Here is a 15,048-nt window from a genome sequence, read left to right as displayed (position 1 = left end):
GAGTGTAGAACTGGGCAAAGATTTATGAGACCTAACACTTAAGCTCAGCTATGTTAGCAGCCTTCAGCCTGTTTCTTCATTTCTCTGTTTGCTTTAGGTTGGTATTGTCACAGCACAACCTGTCTGCAACAAAAGCACAGTTGAGACCTACACTTAAGGAGGATTTCCAGGTATAAGTAATTAACAGAAACAACATAAATATAAGTAGAATGAGGTTGGCTATAACCTAGTTAATTTACTTAGTACTTTTGAGATATTTCAGTAATGTAGGACAGGTGAGATGCAATTTTTCCTTAGAAAGCAGGGAGGGTTCCTCTGTAAACTTCACTTTCCTGATAATTCTAAGACAGTGCACTTTAGAAGAGTGTGAATGTTAAGAGAGGTGGATAAGATTTCAGTTTTCCACAGAGCAGTGTTCTTTTATCTTAATTCTTTTCCTGAAAGGAGTTGTAGATCATGGGAGCTCCCTTTGAGGTGCAGAGAAGCCCAAATGACTTGCTGTCACAGGCACAGTGACACTGGTTTGGGTTGCTTGGTGTGAAGATTCCTTCAGTGATAATGTTGTTCAAATTGTATTATATAGTGAAAGAAGATCCATTGTCAGTCAGAATTTCACTAGTCTGTCTTGAATGACAGATATCAGAGTTTGTCCTTGAACCACGTTTATTGTATTTCTTGTATCTCATGCACCACAGGTCTTTCATTATCTTCACAAAATAACTTCTGAACTTCACTCCAATAAATGCATAGAGCACAGGGTTCACACAACAGTGTAAAAATGCTAAGGCTTCAGTGGTGTATTTTGCATAAGCCATTATTTTGTCATTGTCACAAGATTTGTCTATCTTGCCCATATTTATGGCTGTGACAAGAAGAACAATGTTATAAGGTACCTGGCAAACTAAGAAAACAGCTACGATTAATACTATCACACGGATTGCTTTGTTTCTTTTGGAATTCTGAGCTTGTTGTAAGGATTTGACAATGAACGTATAGCAAAAAATCATGAATATGAAAGGTATAAAAAATCCAAATCCAACTTGTAGACACAGCAGCAGTGATTTCAGCATCGTGCTTTCAGACATTCTGTCAAATCTGTGATCGCATATCTCTTTGGTTTCATTGGTAAAGAAGCTGTAACTTTCACTGTATAGAAAAGAGGAACTAGAGATTAAAATTGATGATACCCACACAACCAAACAAATGAGTTTACTATGTGCAAGCGTTCTTGCCCTGAGTTTAAAGGACTTTGTTGCCTGTACAATAGCAATGTACCGGTCCACGCTGATGAAGGCCAAAAGCAGCATGCCACAGCTGAAGTTGATTGCATAGATACCTCTGGTCATTTTGCAAATGAAATCACCGAAAATCCATTTGTCAGCAGCATAATTCACTGCCCACAGTGGGAGAGTGAGAACAAACAGTATGTCTGCTATGGCCATGTTGAAGAGGTACACATCCGTCATGGACTTGGTTCTTTCATATAAAGCAAAGGTCATCACTACAAAGATGTTACCAACTAGGCCGATGATACAAATCAACGAATATGCAACCGGGAGAAATGCTTTTGTGAAGTTCCTGACTTCCAACTTAGAACAAGGTTGTGTGATTAGAGAAGCATAGTCTGAATAATATGGATAATCTGTGGTACGAGGCTCTGTCTGGAAAAAAGAAGACCACCAGTTAACACATAGGTGTTCGTCTCTAATTTCTATATAGTAGAAAGATGATAGATAACAAAGTCATACAAATAAAGGGTACTTTGGAAATCATTCAAAAATTAGTATACAAGTACTATGTGGCTTGCTGATTTGCAATTGAAGTAATATTTCCATTATGATAACTGTAATACTTCTGTCCAGTCCTTCCCACGTCTCAGCTTCAAGCCTGTATCAAACTCATCTCAAGATAGTCCACATCACTGTTGTTTCCTCCAACGCTACCTGTTTTACACTGTTTCCACCAACCACACACCCCAATTACAAATGCATTTAATACTGCAGAGAGGACTTCTAAGAACTAACTAGGGAATTTCATAAAATATTAATTAAAATATGAACATGGAGATAATCTTCTTGGATAGCCCAAATGTTTCCATCTTGAAATACATTATGCGGAAAGGATTAGTCTGCCATCACAGAAGACAAGTCTGTAAAGTAAAAGTCAAGTAAAAGTCTGAATCTGAAGTAGGGGTCTAGACTTCCTTTACCATCAAGGGAGGGGAACAGGCCTCTCTAGCATGTTATACATTTCCTACTAACGTAGCTTGGCTAAATCAAGACCCCAAATTATTCCTTCTCTCCACTGAGCTAGACAGACAATCCAGGATGGCTAGCCTGCGACACAGTTACCTGCACCACAAACACCAAACCTGTAGTTACATTAGGACAGTGTGAACCCAATAAACAGTGTGCTTTGACAGTGAACTCTGCTGTTAGAACCGTCTACTTCAGCTAATCACTCCTGAGATTAGGGCATACGGACCAGCAGCCTCAAAGAGCTGGGACTTCCAGATTCATTGCTTTATTGATGTACTAATATAGTTTATCAATTAAGTACTTACAAAATTCATTTTGGCAGTACACTTCTCAGAAAGAAAAATACGTTGAGAAGAAGTTCAAAATACTTTCTCAAGGATTCCTGTAAAGAAAATAAAGTAGATTGGATTGGGAAACCAGCAAAAGAAATGTGAACAAATAGAAAAACACATTTGGAAATAAAACATGTATTCAAAGAATCTCATCACTTCAACTATATCAACAATACACAAGAGCATCTCAACAAATCACATATCTCTGCAGCACAATGTGCAGTTGTGGAAAGTGGATGGTTTGTATCAGTATGATTAAGAGCACAATCTTACGTATGGAATGTTTATTCATAGATCTAATAAAGAATGTATGAAAATATATGACTCTTACTTCACCTTGACTTTGCACCACAATGTACTAAAGTAAATGAAATTTTCCTTTCAGAAATTCTGTATGACAGTGGCAATCAACGTATTGAGGGAAATATGGAACAAATAAACAGCACTACCTTAGTGTACTCCATAACAGTAATACAGAACTTCGAAGTCTTTTTTCATTCTAGCATGTTATCAGTGTGTCTCAGCCTTCCTAACATCACATGACTTGCTCTTTTTTTATTACACTACTGAGGTAAATTAAGAGTGCCAGGGTGATTGCTTCCTATAGTGTAAAGGATAGTACACAACATGTGAACAGACTGAGCCCTAGTGTTGTTTTGTCTTTGTTCAGTGCACAGATCTTTGTGTTATAGACTGCACTCTATGAAAATAATTTATTTTCTTCATCACTGTGAGACCTAAGTATTTTATGAATGGTATTTAATTAATTTGGACAATACCCTGTGGTGGTTCAGGAGATTTATTTTAACCATGCCTTTATTTTACAGGGAATGAACTTGAGCACTGAGTCATTACAGTAAGTACCCTTTTGAGATGTTCAGTTTGAGACACCTGTCGTCCTGCCCCCCCCAATATCGCTTTTAAGAGTGCTTGGCATTATGAAGGACTTCAGTTATGTAAAGCATTACATCCACTGACTCTGGTTGCAGCCAGGCTCAGACTTCTGCAAATCAGATCACACAGTCTAAAGTCGCAGATAGATAAAATGCGGAACATGCTATTAGTGGCCCCATGCACAAAGCTGGGCTTAAATGACTTGTTTAAACTCACACAGGAACCCACAGACAGGAGATTTAGTTCCCTGGCATTCCCCTGTGTGAGTTCAGTCCTCCTTTTCTTTAGCTGCACTGGGAGGGTGGCACAGACCAGCCATGCAGTAGTTGCAGGGACTGGATGGCATGAGGTTCCATATTTGCTAAGGCTGTGAATGGCAGTTTTGTCTGGAGTTTCTCTGCTTTTTGTTAGTTGTGCTGCTAATTAGGAAGTGCACATGGGTCAAATTTAAGTCTAGAAAAACTAATCCTTCCTGTTTGGGAATTACCTGAATTTTGAAAGAGAGAGAGATACAGATAATCTGTAAAAGTGGGGCAGATGCGGTCCAGATACAACTGGGAAGTTGGGGGAGGGAAAGGACTGAACACTCACCAAAAGCATAATAAGGATGAGACTCTGACTCATGTGGGGAGGCTGGCTCATGACAGAGGGCTGCAGATGGGTAAAGACCCATACTATATGATGCTGCTTAAGTATCACAGCTTCTCCGGCTTTCCTGCCCTTTAAATAAACCTTTAAGCACCTCTCCATCTTCCTCTGCTGGCTTTTCAAAGCTGATTTTTAGAAGCTGCAGGAATATGACAGCCTGAAAGCACTTGAACACCTTCTGAAGCAAGCTTTAAACAATTTAAAGTGTCTCTCAGAAGTGCAAAGATGTATAAGCCAAGCAGGTAAGTTTCACAGTTTACCTGGGGCTGCAGTCCCCTAGCCCATCTTGGAGCAGTTCTAGTCTCCATCTCCTGCTTTACCCTTCTGTGACCCCATCCAGACAGACACTCATGCCCTTGCTTGGTGTTTCTGTTACCCTTTGCACTTTGCTGCAACTACAGTTACTCTTCAGTTAGACAGCAATAAAGGGGCACCTGTCTAGGCTATTATTTTAGAAACTGTTATTATATTGTTGCAAGAAAAATATCTTTCTAGGTATCTGTCATTCATATCTTTCTAGAACATACATGGTTAAAATATACAGAGAGCCTGACAGCATGTATTCTTTATAAAACAGTCACTCTTCATTCCACTTACCCAAAGCTACTCTCAAACATTAGTATAACACGTAGAAGGAAGAAGACAGGGTGAAGGCATTTAGAAGAAAGGAACATGGGTGTTTCCTACAGCCTGCAAGGAGAGCTAAGAAAGGAGGTTTCTTCAGATTAACACTGAAGAAGGGCGCTCTAGTCCTCAGAAGAGCTCAGCAGAAAGCCTATAGGGAACAATAACTACTCATCACGGGAGAGCCGCGTACTCTCCCTGATGCTACAGGAATTCACAAAGGCACCACCAGTCACACATTTATTCAGAAAAGGACTTCCACTGTCCAGCAAAAGCTTCTTGAGGATGGTTGATATCAAAGTAGTAGAGAAGGACTCAAACTGAAACCAGAATTGCAGAGATCCGATTTAAGACCTGGTTTAAATCTCTTGAGCTGATTTCCTTTTCTGAATTTGAAACAGCATTCACTGAAGTTATGAAGAAGATGCACTGGCTGCAAAGGAAGTTGAATCAAAACTCCTATAAACACAATTTTCTTTTCAATTTAAATCTTTCTAACAGTCTTTCAATAGGCACCTTTTTAATTTATAGTCTGCATATTTATGGCTTTATTTAGCATTAATGTATTAGGTGATTATAAAAAAATCAATTTCCATATATATAAGGGAGGGGGGGGTGTTCTAACATTGTTTATATACAACATATGGGCACATGTCTATGCATGTGAACACAAACATACTCATGTTCTGAATATTAACTATATAAGCCTTGCATTTTTTAGCTTACTATTTTTCCACTTTATCCACATTACCATATTTCTTTTCACTATGAAAGCAATATGTGAGTGCTCAAAAGTAAGACTAAACTACAATCTTAAATATGAATACATTATTTGAATTATAGAAGCAAAAGAAAATGGATAAAGAAAGACCTCAGGAAAAAGACACATTTCTATAAGGAAAAAAATTCTCAGTACTTGGAGGGAACCAGTAAGTATTTTTTAAGCATTGGCCACCATTTTAAGTACACTGCTACCTACGTGTTCGGTTTAATACATTCATCACACATACATACATTACAGATTACCTCTTTTATTTTAGTACTTACCAGATTTGAAAATTGTCTGAAGATCAGGTGAAAGAGGATGTGTGATTCTGTAACAGTCTTCTGCGGCTGCCTCAAGCAGATTTACCATCAGCCTCAACAGGAGTGCACTTTAATTGGAAAAACAAGAAATAACAGCATTAGTTAAAGGTACAGAGTTAAATTGAAATTATCACCACTTCCTCCTGACAAGCAATAACAATAACCTGCTTTTTTACGTAAAGGAAAACTTTTAACCTTATCTGTGCTAGAAACATGCAAGCTGGAGGCAATTAATTTACTAATTAGGCTACCTATGTAATGATATTATTTTTTAAATAATCAAGCTAGCATTAGAATGATAAAAAGTGGGGTGTTAATTCTCACTGTGCTCAGAACACTTCCTGAATTTTGCCTATTTTTGCAAAGAGTGCACTTAATGTGATGCGGATGAGCAGTTTAATCATTAATAATTCAAATAAACAAGATCACTTACAGTAGAACCGCAAAACTGAGACAAGTGTTAATTACCAGATTGAATAATAGCTGTCTTCTGAAGAAAAATTAATAATCTGATCTATGTCAAGGTGCACATTATCCAAATGTTTTGTCTAAACTGCTAAAACTGCTAAAAATATATGCAAATGACCAGATAAAGAAGGAAAATGCAATTCTATTTGCCTGTTTGGCACAAACCTTTTCTTTGTGTGCAAGCTGTTCAGGTCTGTTGTTAAAGTTAGCTGGAACTAGACATGAAAATATTTCATTTTATGATTCCTGAATTTTAAAGCTATAAATGTTTCTTTTCCAGACCTTAGTTTCCGATGACAACTTAGATGTTTGCATTAGCAGGAAAAACAAAAACTAGTTAAAAAAACCTTCAAATTTCTTTCTTATTTATTTTAGAAATTGTGTGTATGAACATTCAGTTGTAGCTTGTGATCTCATTAGAGACAGCAGGTGGCATTAAAACAGGCAGCCTTGTAAGATATGATTAAGTTAATAGAATGCTGGACCTGAAGAAATGCAGGATGATATATGTCATGCTCAACTATTTTTCCAAAACTGAGCATATCACAATAGCAGCGGCTCCCCAGCAGCCTAAGTATGGCGCTGCTTTCCCCTAACCATACCCAGTGAATGAAATAAAACGCTGCATTGTGTCAAAACGTGACTTGGTAGATTTGAAGTATCATGTCGTAATGGTTCATAATCATTTAAGCAGGCACATTTCATTTTCTCAGTGGCTGATTTTCATAGGAACCAAGATCCGGACTTCAGCTATGACAAAATCCCAACATATTTGCATAGAACAACACAGAGATACTTAAAAACCCTGAAATGCGAGTCTCATTTTTTTCCTATACATGTGTGCGTATGTGGACACAGTGCATGCATGTTTTGATTGTTACTGCTGAAAAACAGTCTTCGCTGTCTGATGCATACAAAGCAAAAAAAGTGTGAAATCTATCTGGGTTGTGACTCATATAACTTCAATGGACTCACTATAAGATTAATTTGGCCTCCTTATTGCTGTTTGGAATAAACTGTTCCCTGCCATCACAGATCTGGGGAAGGTTATGATTAAATCCATAAAGTAGTAGAGCATTTGAAATATGGTTTGGTAAACTCCAGTTACATGGAGGAATGAAGATGTGTGAGTGTCAGTGCAGAGAAGTAGATGTAAAGAGAGAAGGCCAAGAGAAACAATTGCAGCAGACGAGTAAGGTTGTTGTCTCCATTTTAAGTTTCTATTGACAAATCAAGCTAGCAGCTGCAGTTAGAGGACCAGGGTGCAGCAATGCTCAAAAGACAGATTCCTGAAAGCTGCAAGGATATCAAAGAACAAGTCATGAGACAGATGTTCTTCTCCCCAGGTGTCTGCATCTGGCTATCTTCAGAAGTAGGACATGGCATTGAATGGACTTTTGGTCTGTGGGACAGTTTTTGTATTCTCTAGCAGCCACCATGCTCAGCAATGTATCCTAACTGTCTGAAGCAGTCCAGATTTAGTGAATTGCAGCACTTGCTGAAGGACACCTATGTTTTCATTGGCCTATAAAGATGAGCAAGGAATGCTGAGATGTTGGTCAGCGTGAGAGGGCAGCACAGAGGCAGGGGGGTGAGTGGGCAGGGTGCATGACCAACGATGTGGTGGAAAGTACTAAGCAACTGCACTGTTATTTTAGTATTCTACATTAAGATGGTTGGCAAGATGCCTAGACCTTGTGAATCTTTCGAGACATCCTTAATCACAATAGTGAAGTACTTTCCACTATAATATTTATTTCATAATTCATAACAATTTCTATCAAAGTTTTCAGGCTACCCTTTTAACTTTTGCTAAGAGGGGCTTTTACTTTTTTTAAAATGGCATTTTTGTAGTGTTTTGCTAACTTGCTGTTATTTGCATGTCAAAATGTAGTAATGGAAACCATCAAATTAAGTTGATTTGGGCTTCAGATGAGACACATAAGGTATTTTCTGGACTTTTTTGGAAAGAAAATACAGGCTGCTTTTTAAAATCTCCTATCTTTCAAGTGCTGCAAGGAATAATACATTTACTCTTGATAAGTCGAGGTGCACATACTTTTTGTAATAACATAGCTATATATGACAGCCTAGATCCTGTTTACAGAGAACTCACTTTCTGCCTAAATGCTGTCTGAAGCAAACCACTGATTCTGCTCACAATGTCTGACATTTTGAAACATAGGCTGAAATCCTGTTAAAAACAGAAAATTCAGAGTAGGAGTACATTCTATGTTGGTAAAGGAATTTGCTGATATTTCTCTGTGGGCCATTTCAGTGTGGGCCTTTTAAGTGCTTCTTTCTCATAACCCTGCAACTGAAGAGGTGGGTCTGTGTCTTGCAAAGCAAACTTCATTACACAAAGACAAATGTAGCCCGTGGCAGTCATGTAAGCATCAAATAATAGCAGTAGAAATTCCCTCTCTATTCCAAGAATGAATGTGACTTCAAATCACCAACCAAGTCCATGATGATTGTAGTCCACACTCAAACAAGCACTTCTGTTGCTAGTAACAGCTTCCAGCGTCTCTCTCAGACAACAACCTACTTTTGGAGTACTAACAGACTAGTCTGTGATGCAGCTTAATATTACCAACACTATTTCATGGCATGAGAGTCATTAAAAGATAAATCAGAATTTTAATGGTTAATTAAAAGATAAATCAGAATTTTAGCTTATCCATTACAAAAACTATTGTTCATCTTGTTCCGTATTCAGTTGTTTTCTAGTTTAAATGTATCTCATGCTTTTAGTCTGTAATATATTCAATACTCAGCATGAATAACCGTCTTTCAGAAGGTGAAGAATTCACCATGTAGGTGAATGCCAAAGTTAATACAAGGCAACTAGTCCAACTTACCTTCTCAGCACGTTTTCTTTTAACCCAGTTACAAAGCCCAGGCGGCCTTCCTTGCAGATGTTTTGTGCTTCACCTTCACGCTGTGACAAGTGGAAAGGGTTTTTTCTTTTTAACACAGCTATTTGAAAATCTGCATGTTATGCAAATGAAGCCCCCACATGTAGTTAGTTTTTGTTCATATGTTAGAGCTCTGAAAGGAAATCTACTCTCGTTTAGCTAATATGGTTATTGTGGTTTCTCAAATCTCACCACATGTGAGTTTTCTGCCACCATTAATTAAGGAAAGAAAATATTGAAAGATAAGGAAAACAAAACCACCATCTGAGTTATTCCAGAATCCATGTTTCTTCTGGAATGACTCAGGATTTGGGGTTTTCATAATTCTCAAAGAAAGGCAGCATGCACATACCCATGCTGGTCCATCCTGCTTTAATGTTCATTCAGTTAAATTTAGATCAGTCTATTCTGATTCAAAAATCTGGCCATCAGCTGAGAGTCTGGTCTCTCCATCATTCTTTCAGACTACAAAACGTAAACTGTATATTTACATTCAGGTTGTTCATATTACCCTTTTTTTTTTTTTTAACATTATCATCCCATATTATCAATATATTTTTTTATCATTAATTCTTTCAAACCTTCCTCCTTTCGTTCACATCTGGCTTTTCACTCCTTGTCAAACATGCTTTTTCTGGTTTTGGTATTTCTGTATTTAGTTTTTTGTTCTCCCTATTTCTTCCTCTTTCTTTGTTCAGCTTTTCTAGATTTCTCCTATTCCACCTCTTGTTGTCTTCACAATTTCTCTCCAACATTATGTTCTGTAGCACCATTCACTTGCTTCCCCTTTGATCTTTTTTGTTCACATTTTCAGCCTCACTGCCACCTGATGCCGTCTATCCCCTTGCGTCAGACTCAGCCCTCCTCATGCGTTATGAGGTGTCAGGGACTGAAATAACATGATTCCAGCACTGACATCTGTCTCACATTGACTGGCATCCATCAATGTTTCAATTACTTGATCACCTCTGTCAAACCAGTTAGAGAAGACAGAGCCCTCCTAAGGCCTTCTAGGGGGGTTTTGCCATGGGAGCAAATAGGGCTCGGGAGATTTAACGGATAAGGGTTGTAAACAGAGCACTTTGAGAAGGAGAGGGACTGCATAATCAGTGTTTAGCTCTCACCCCCAGACCAAGACATATGATTGCATTTGTAAAACCTCACAATCCATCAGTTTTTTCCACAAAGGCACTTGCTATTTAATTTGAAAATGGAGGGAGACTAAAAAAAAATTTATGGGAAACAGTTTGCTGGTCATGTGAAAAAGGTAAAGCTTCAGAGGTGATTTCTTCTCACACTGAACATGGAATTTCTGAAGGAGGAGCACAGTCATACTCAGAGCACTCCTCTGCTTCACTGCAGCATCACTTCTTAGAACCAGCCTAGCTCCTAGCTGGCCTGGCCTCCAGAAAGAAGCATAAAGAGCACTAAGTGTATCCTCCCATTGATAATTACTGGCCTCAGAAAAGCTGGTTAAAAATATTTTATTTTCTTGGAAAAAATGTTGATGAAAACAAAAGCTTTAAAAAAAATTTGTTGTATTTTTGATGGAAGTTTGTATAGCAAAAATGCCAGTTTAGAAAAAGCATCAAGATGCACATGGTTATTATATGGTTGTTTATGCTTTTATTCTCTTTCAAAGTCTGAGTTTACCAATCAGACTATATTTCCTAGCTTTGGATGGAGAAAGTAGGCAATGAGTAATGTCATTCCATGGTCTAAGGTGTCACAGAAACCTAAACAAGAAAAGGATTGGAATTCATGATCACCCAGATGTTTTCTTTTCCTCGGTGGGAAGAGGTTGCTTTCATTGTAAATGTCCTTTCTGAGGTCATGGAGGGGGAAAGTGGCTTCATTCCTGTGTCTCCCCTGCCCAGTGGAGATACACATATCAGAAATACCTATTACAACATTCTTTGATCCCATCTGGGTCAATGAATCCATGAAACCAAGCCCATGTTACTGCAACGTTTACACAATATGCCATTGTAAGACCAAACTTAACACAGCAGCTACATTGAAAGACTTAAAACCAGATTCTTGCTAATTTTTTATAATGAAATGTATCACTACAAAGAAGGCAAAATATTGCAAAATATTTCCAAATAACTGCTGCCTTCTGAAGTAAGTGGTCCCTACAAGAAAGTTCTGCTGAATTGCCTGCCAATGTATGACTAATTTACATTAGGCTGTAGAGGACGAGTGAGTTTCTGTATCAGAAATGCTGCAAACACAAGGGAAAGAGAAAAGCAGAGTTAAATATGCAGTCGCTGACATAATTTCTATGTTTTTGATGCTGTAGTCAGACCATACCCGTTGTGGTAGCGTGGTTTTTTTCTTTCTCACTCAGTCACTCATTGTCTGTTTTGTGTCTCATTGAAATAACTACCAAAGTAGTTTCTCAAAGCCTGTCATCAGTCTATACTCCCAAGCACTGACATTTCAACCTGAGTATGTTGAATTCATTGACCTGATTTCTTTTTAGAGTTGTACTTTCTTTATATGACTGTTTTTACAAAAGACCCACACCATGGAATGCCCCAGTCACCTCTCTTTCCACAGCAGTGGCCTTCATGGCCTGAGTAAGACTAAAAGATAGAGTTTAAAAAGTGCTTATATGCCAAATGATGCAATTGGTTGCTTAGTATGGAAATTTTAAGGCACCTGGGATCCTGGCTCCCACCTAAAACCACAAATGCTGAAATGGAAGAATGAAATTTGAAATTGTGTCTGCACAAAATACAGTCCCTGCATTGGCTGGATACAGCTTAAACAATATTTCTTTCCTCCTGTGTGGACCAAGATGCAGTGTGTGCTTTTCAGCTCATGGACTGTGATTTCCCCAATTGTAAAGACAAATTGGAGGGTTTGGCTGGCCACTTCAATGAGACAATGACTCCTTCATTTTACTTCTACACCATAATGCAGGTTGTAACCACTAACCACACCAATGATCTGAGGCAACCCAGAGAAAAACTCCCACAAGAGATTGCTCTGCAAGGAGGAAAATCTCCTTCCAGGTCTTCTGCACAGTGGGAATCACTGTTCCAAAACAGTCACCCCTGAGATGCCACTTGTGCAGACTGATGTAGGAAGGAAGTTGTGCCCTAATCACAGACCCTCTCTATGGTCAGATGTGGAACAGCGAGATAATCAAGCACATGTTTAAATCATTCTGCTTTTAATAAGCTTTAAACATATTGAGTACTTAACTCTTACTGCAGTCAACAGAAGCTGGGTACTTCAGTCCCTTTAGAGACTTGAGGATACCCATGAATTTCCATGTGGATTAGAAGGGGAAGTAATTGCACATTGGGGTGATGTGCCAAGCAGATGACAGGGAGAGCAGTTGCTGACAGAGGATCCTCTGCTGTGAAGAGCAACACAGCTCTCCGAATTCATATTGCAGCAGATAGTTCACCTTTCACTTCCCTTCTAAGAGTGGGCAACTGCTGTTATCATTTGATCTCTAGGTCTTCATGCATGCAGTCACTTACTGGTGGTTAGTGCTTTGATAAAATTGATTTTTCCACTGTGATTATAGAGGTGGTAAAAAAACCCAACAAAAACAACCAAAGAAGTAACAGGAGGCACATTACTGATCATTTCCTCACAGAAGCAGCAAGTTGGCAACTGTTGTTGATTAATTCAGTGCTGCACAGAGAATGCAAGCATGTCCTTACATCCCATTCCTGAGAGATGATTAGTTTGTTTCCACAAACATAATCTAGCCCGCACTAAGGCACCTGATAATGCTGTGGGGCACGTATGTTGGATAACCATGCAGCACAGCTAAATCAAGGTATAACTCTCCTGCCAGGTGGCACCAGTAGCAAAAAAGGAGCAGATTCAGTTATGTAGGCATTCTGGGATTCATTTGAACTTAGAGCTGTGTTGTAGGCTGACCCTGGCTGGACACCAGGTGACCACCAAAGCCGCTCTATCATTCCCCTCCTCAGCTGGACAGGGGTGAGAAAATAAAATTAAAGGCTCATGCATCGAGATGAGGACAGGGAGGGATCACTCACCACTTATGGTCATGGGCAAAACCAGACTCAACTTGGGGAAATTAGTTTAATTTATTACCAATCAAATCAGAGTAGGATAATGAGAAGTAAACCCAAATCTTAAAAACACCTTTCCCCATCCCTCCCTTCTCAGGCTCAACTTCACTCCTGATTTTCTCCACCTCCTCCCTGCCAGTGGCGCAAGGGGACAGGGAATGGGGGCTGGGGTCAGTTCATCACACCTTGTCTCTGCTGCTGCCTCCTCTTCAGGGGGAGGACTCCTCACTCATCCCCTCCTCCAGCGTGGGGTCCCTCCCATGGGAGACGGTCCTCCACGAACTTCTCCAATGTGGGTCCTTCCCACAGGCTGCAGTTCTTCATGAACTGCTCTAGCATGGGTCCCCCACAGGGTCACAAGTCCTGCCAGAAAACCTGCTCCAGCGTGGGGTCCCCTCTCCACAGGTCTGCAGGTCCTGCCAGGAGCCTGCTCCAGCGCGGGCTTCCCACGGGGTCACAGACTCCTTTGGGCACCCACCTGCTCTGGAGTTGGGTTCTCCCCGGGCTGCAGGTGGAGATCTGCTCCACCGTGGACCTCCCTGGGCTGCAGGGGGACAGCCTGCCTCACCAGGGTCTTCCCCACAGGCTGCAGGGGAATCTCTGCTCCGGCGCCTGGAGCATCTCCTCCTCCTCATTCTGCACTGACCTGGGTATCTGCAGGGCTGTTTCTTTCATGTATTCTCAGTCCTGGCTGCAGTTTCTGTTGCACAGGTTTTTTTCCCCCCTTCTTAAGTATGTTCTCCCAGAGGCATTACTACCGTCGCTGATGGGCTTGGCCTTGGCCAGCAGCGGGTCCATCTTGGAGCCGGCTGGCATTGGCTTTATGGGGAATAGGGAAAGCTTCTAGCAGCTTCTTACAGAAGCCACCTCTGTGGCCCCCTGGCTACCAAAACCTTGCCACACAAATCCAAAACAAACTGGAAAACCAGAAACTTGTTTATGGTTCTTGGTCTTGGCAAGGAAACTTATCCATCCACAGCAAGTCCAAGACTTCTTAACAGGTCTCTCAATATATCTTCCTTACCCAGTGCAAAGCTATGCCAGGTAGCTCAGGTGCCAGATGCAGTACAGCCTCCAAAAGATCCATTTATCTTGCTCCAAGTTAGACTGGTTTTGATGCCCACCCGGGCACTTTACTCATCTCTTCATGGTATCGTCCCTGCTCATTGCAGGGGGGTTGGACTAGATGACCTTTAAAGATCCCTTCCAACCCAAACTATTCTATGATTGTATTGTGCAGCACAGACATGTTCTTTAGTGAAAGGAAAAAGCATGGGTGTCTGTGAGGACACACCTGAGAAAGCTGATAGCTACCCATGCTCCCTCCTCCCAGGATGTTTTGGTTGCCTCCACCACTGAGATTTGGGAAAGTGTGCTAATATTAACCACGTCCTGCTTCACTGCAGCTTCCTCCCACTTTGTTGACCAGGGTTGGCAGACATCTAAATTTGCACTGGTCTATCACTCATCCCCAGTGGGCTCTTGTTACCCTGAAGCTTTAGCGCCTATCCCAGGAATCATGACCTAGACACTAGCCCTCACCAGGACCTGCAGCTGCTCCCTGTGGCTGCTCTCTGTGGCCTCACACAAAGCAGTCTTGGCTCTATCTGCTTCCTCCTACAAAGAGGGACATGGAGGAACTGATCTTAACATGCCCCAGCATAGTCCCTCCCTTCAGAGAGGACCATCTGACAGATATATTCCTTTCTCTCACCCTCAAAGCATTCTTTCTGTCCATGTTCAACTGACCTCACCA

General features: G+C 40.4%; 1 protein-coding gene across 1 annotated transcript; it reads right to left on the bottom strand.

Moving 5' to 3' along the window:
- Window positions 1–575: 575 nt before the first annotated feature.
- On the bottom strand, window positions 576–2,653 carry CCR6 (C-C motif chemokine receptor 6). The gene is made up of 2 exons (XM_049800623.1): window positions 2,564–2,653; window positions 576–1,661 (listed from the first exon to the last, which is right to left on the bottom strand). The coding sequence occupies exons 1-2, from the start codon at window positions 2,570–2,572 to the stop codon at window positions 576–578; spliced, it is 1,095 nt and encodes a 364-aa protein (XP_049656580.1). The 5' UTR covers window positions 2,573–2,653.
- Between the last annotated feature and the right edge of the window lie 12,395 nt (window positions 2,654–15,048).

Source organism: Accipiter gentilis, chromosome 5, assembly GCF_929443795.1.
Source record: "Accipiter gentilis chromosome 5, bAccGen1.1, whole genome shotgun sequence".
Classification (NCBI taxonomy): domain Eukaryota; kingdom Metazoa; phylum Chordata; class Aves; order Accipitriformes; family Accipitridae; genus Astur; species Astur gentilis.
This window is presented reverse-complemented; position numbering and strand designations above follow the sequence as displayed.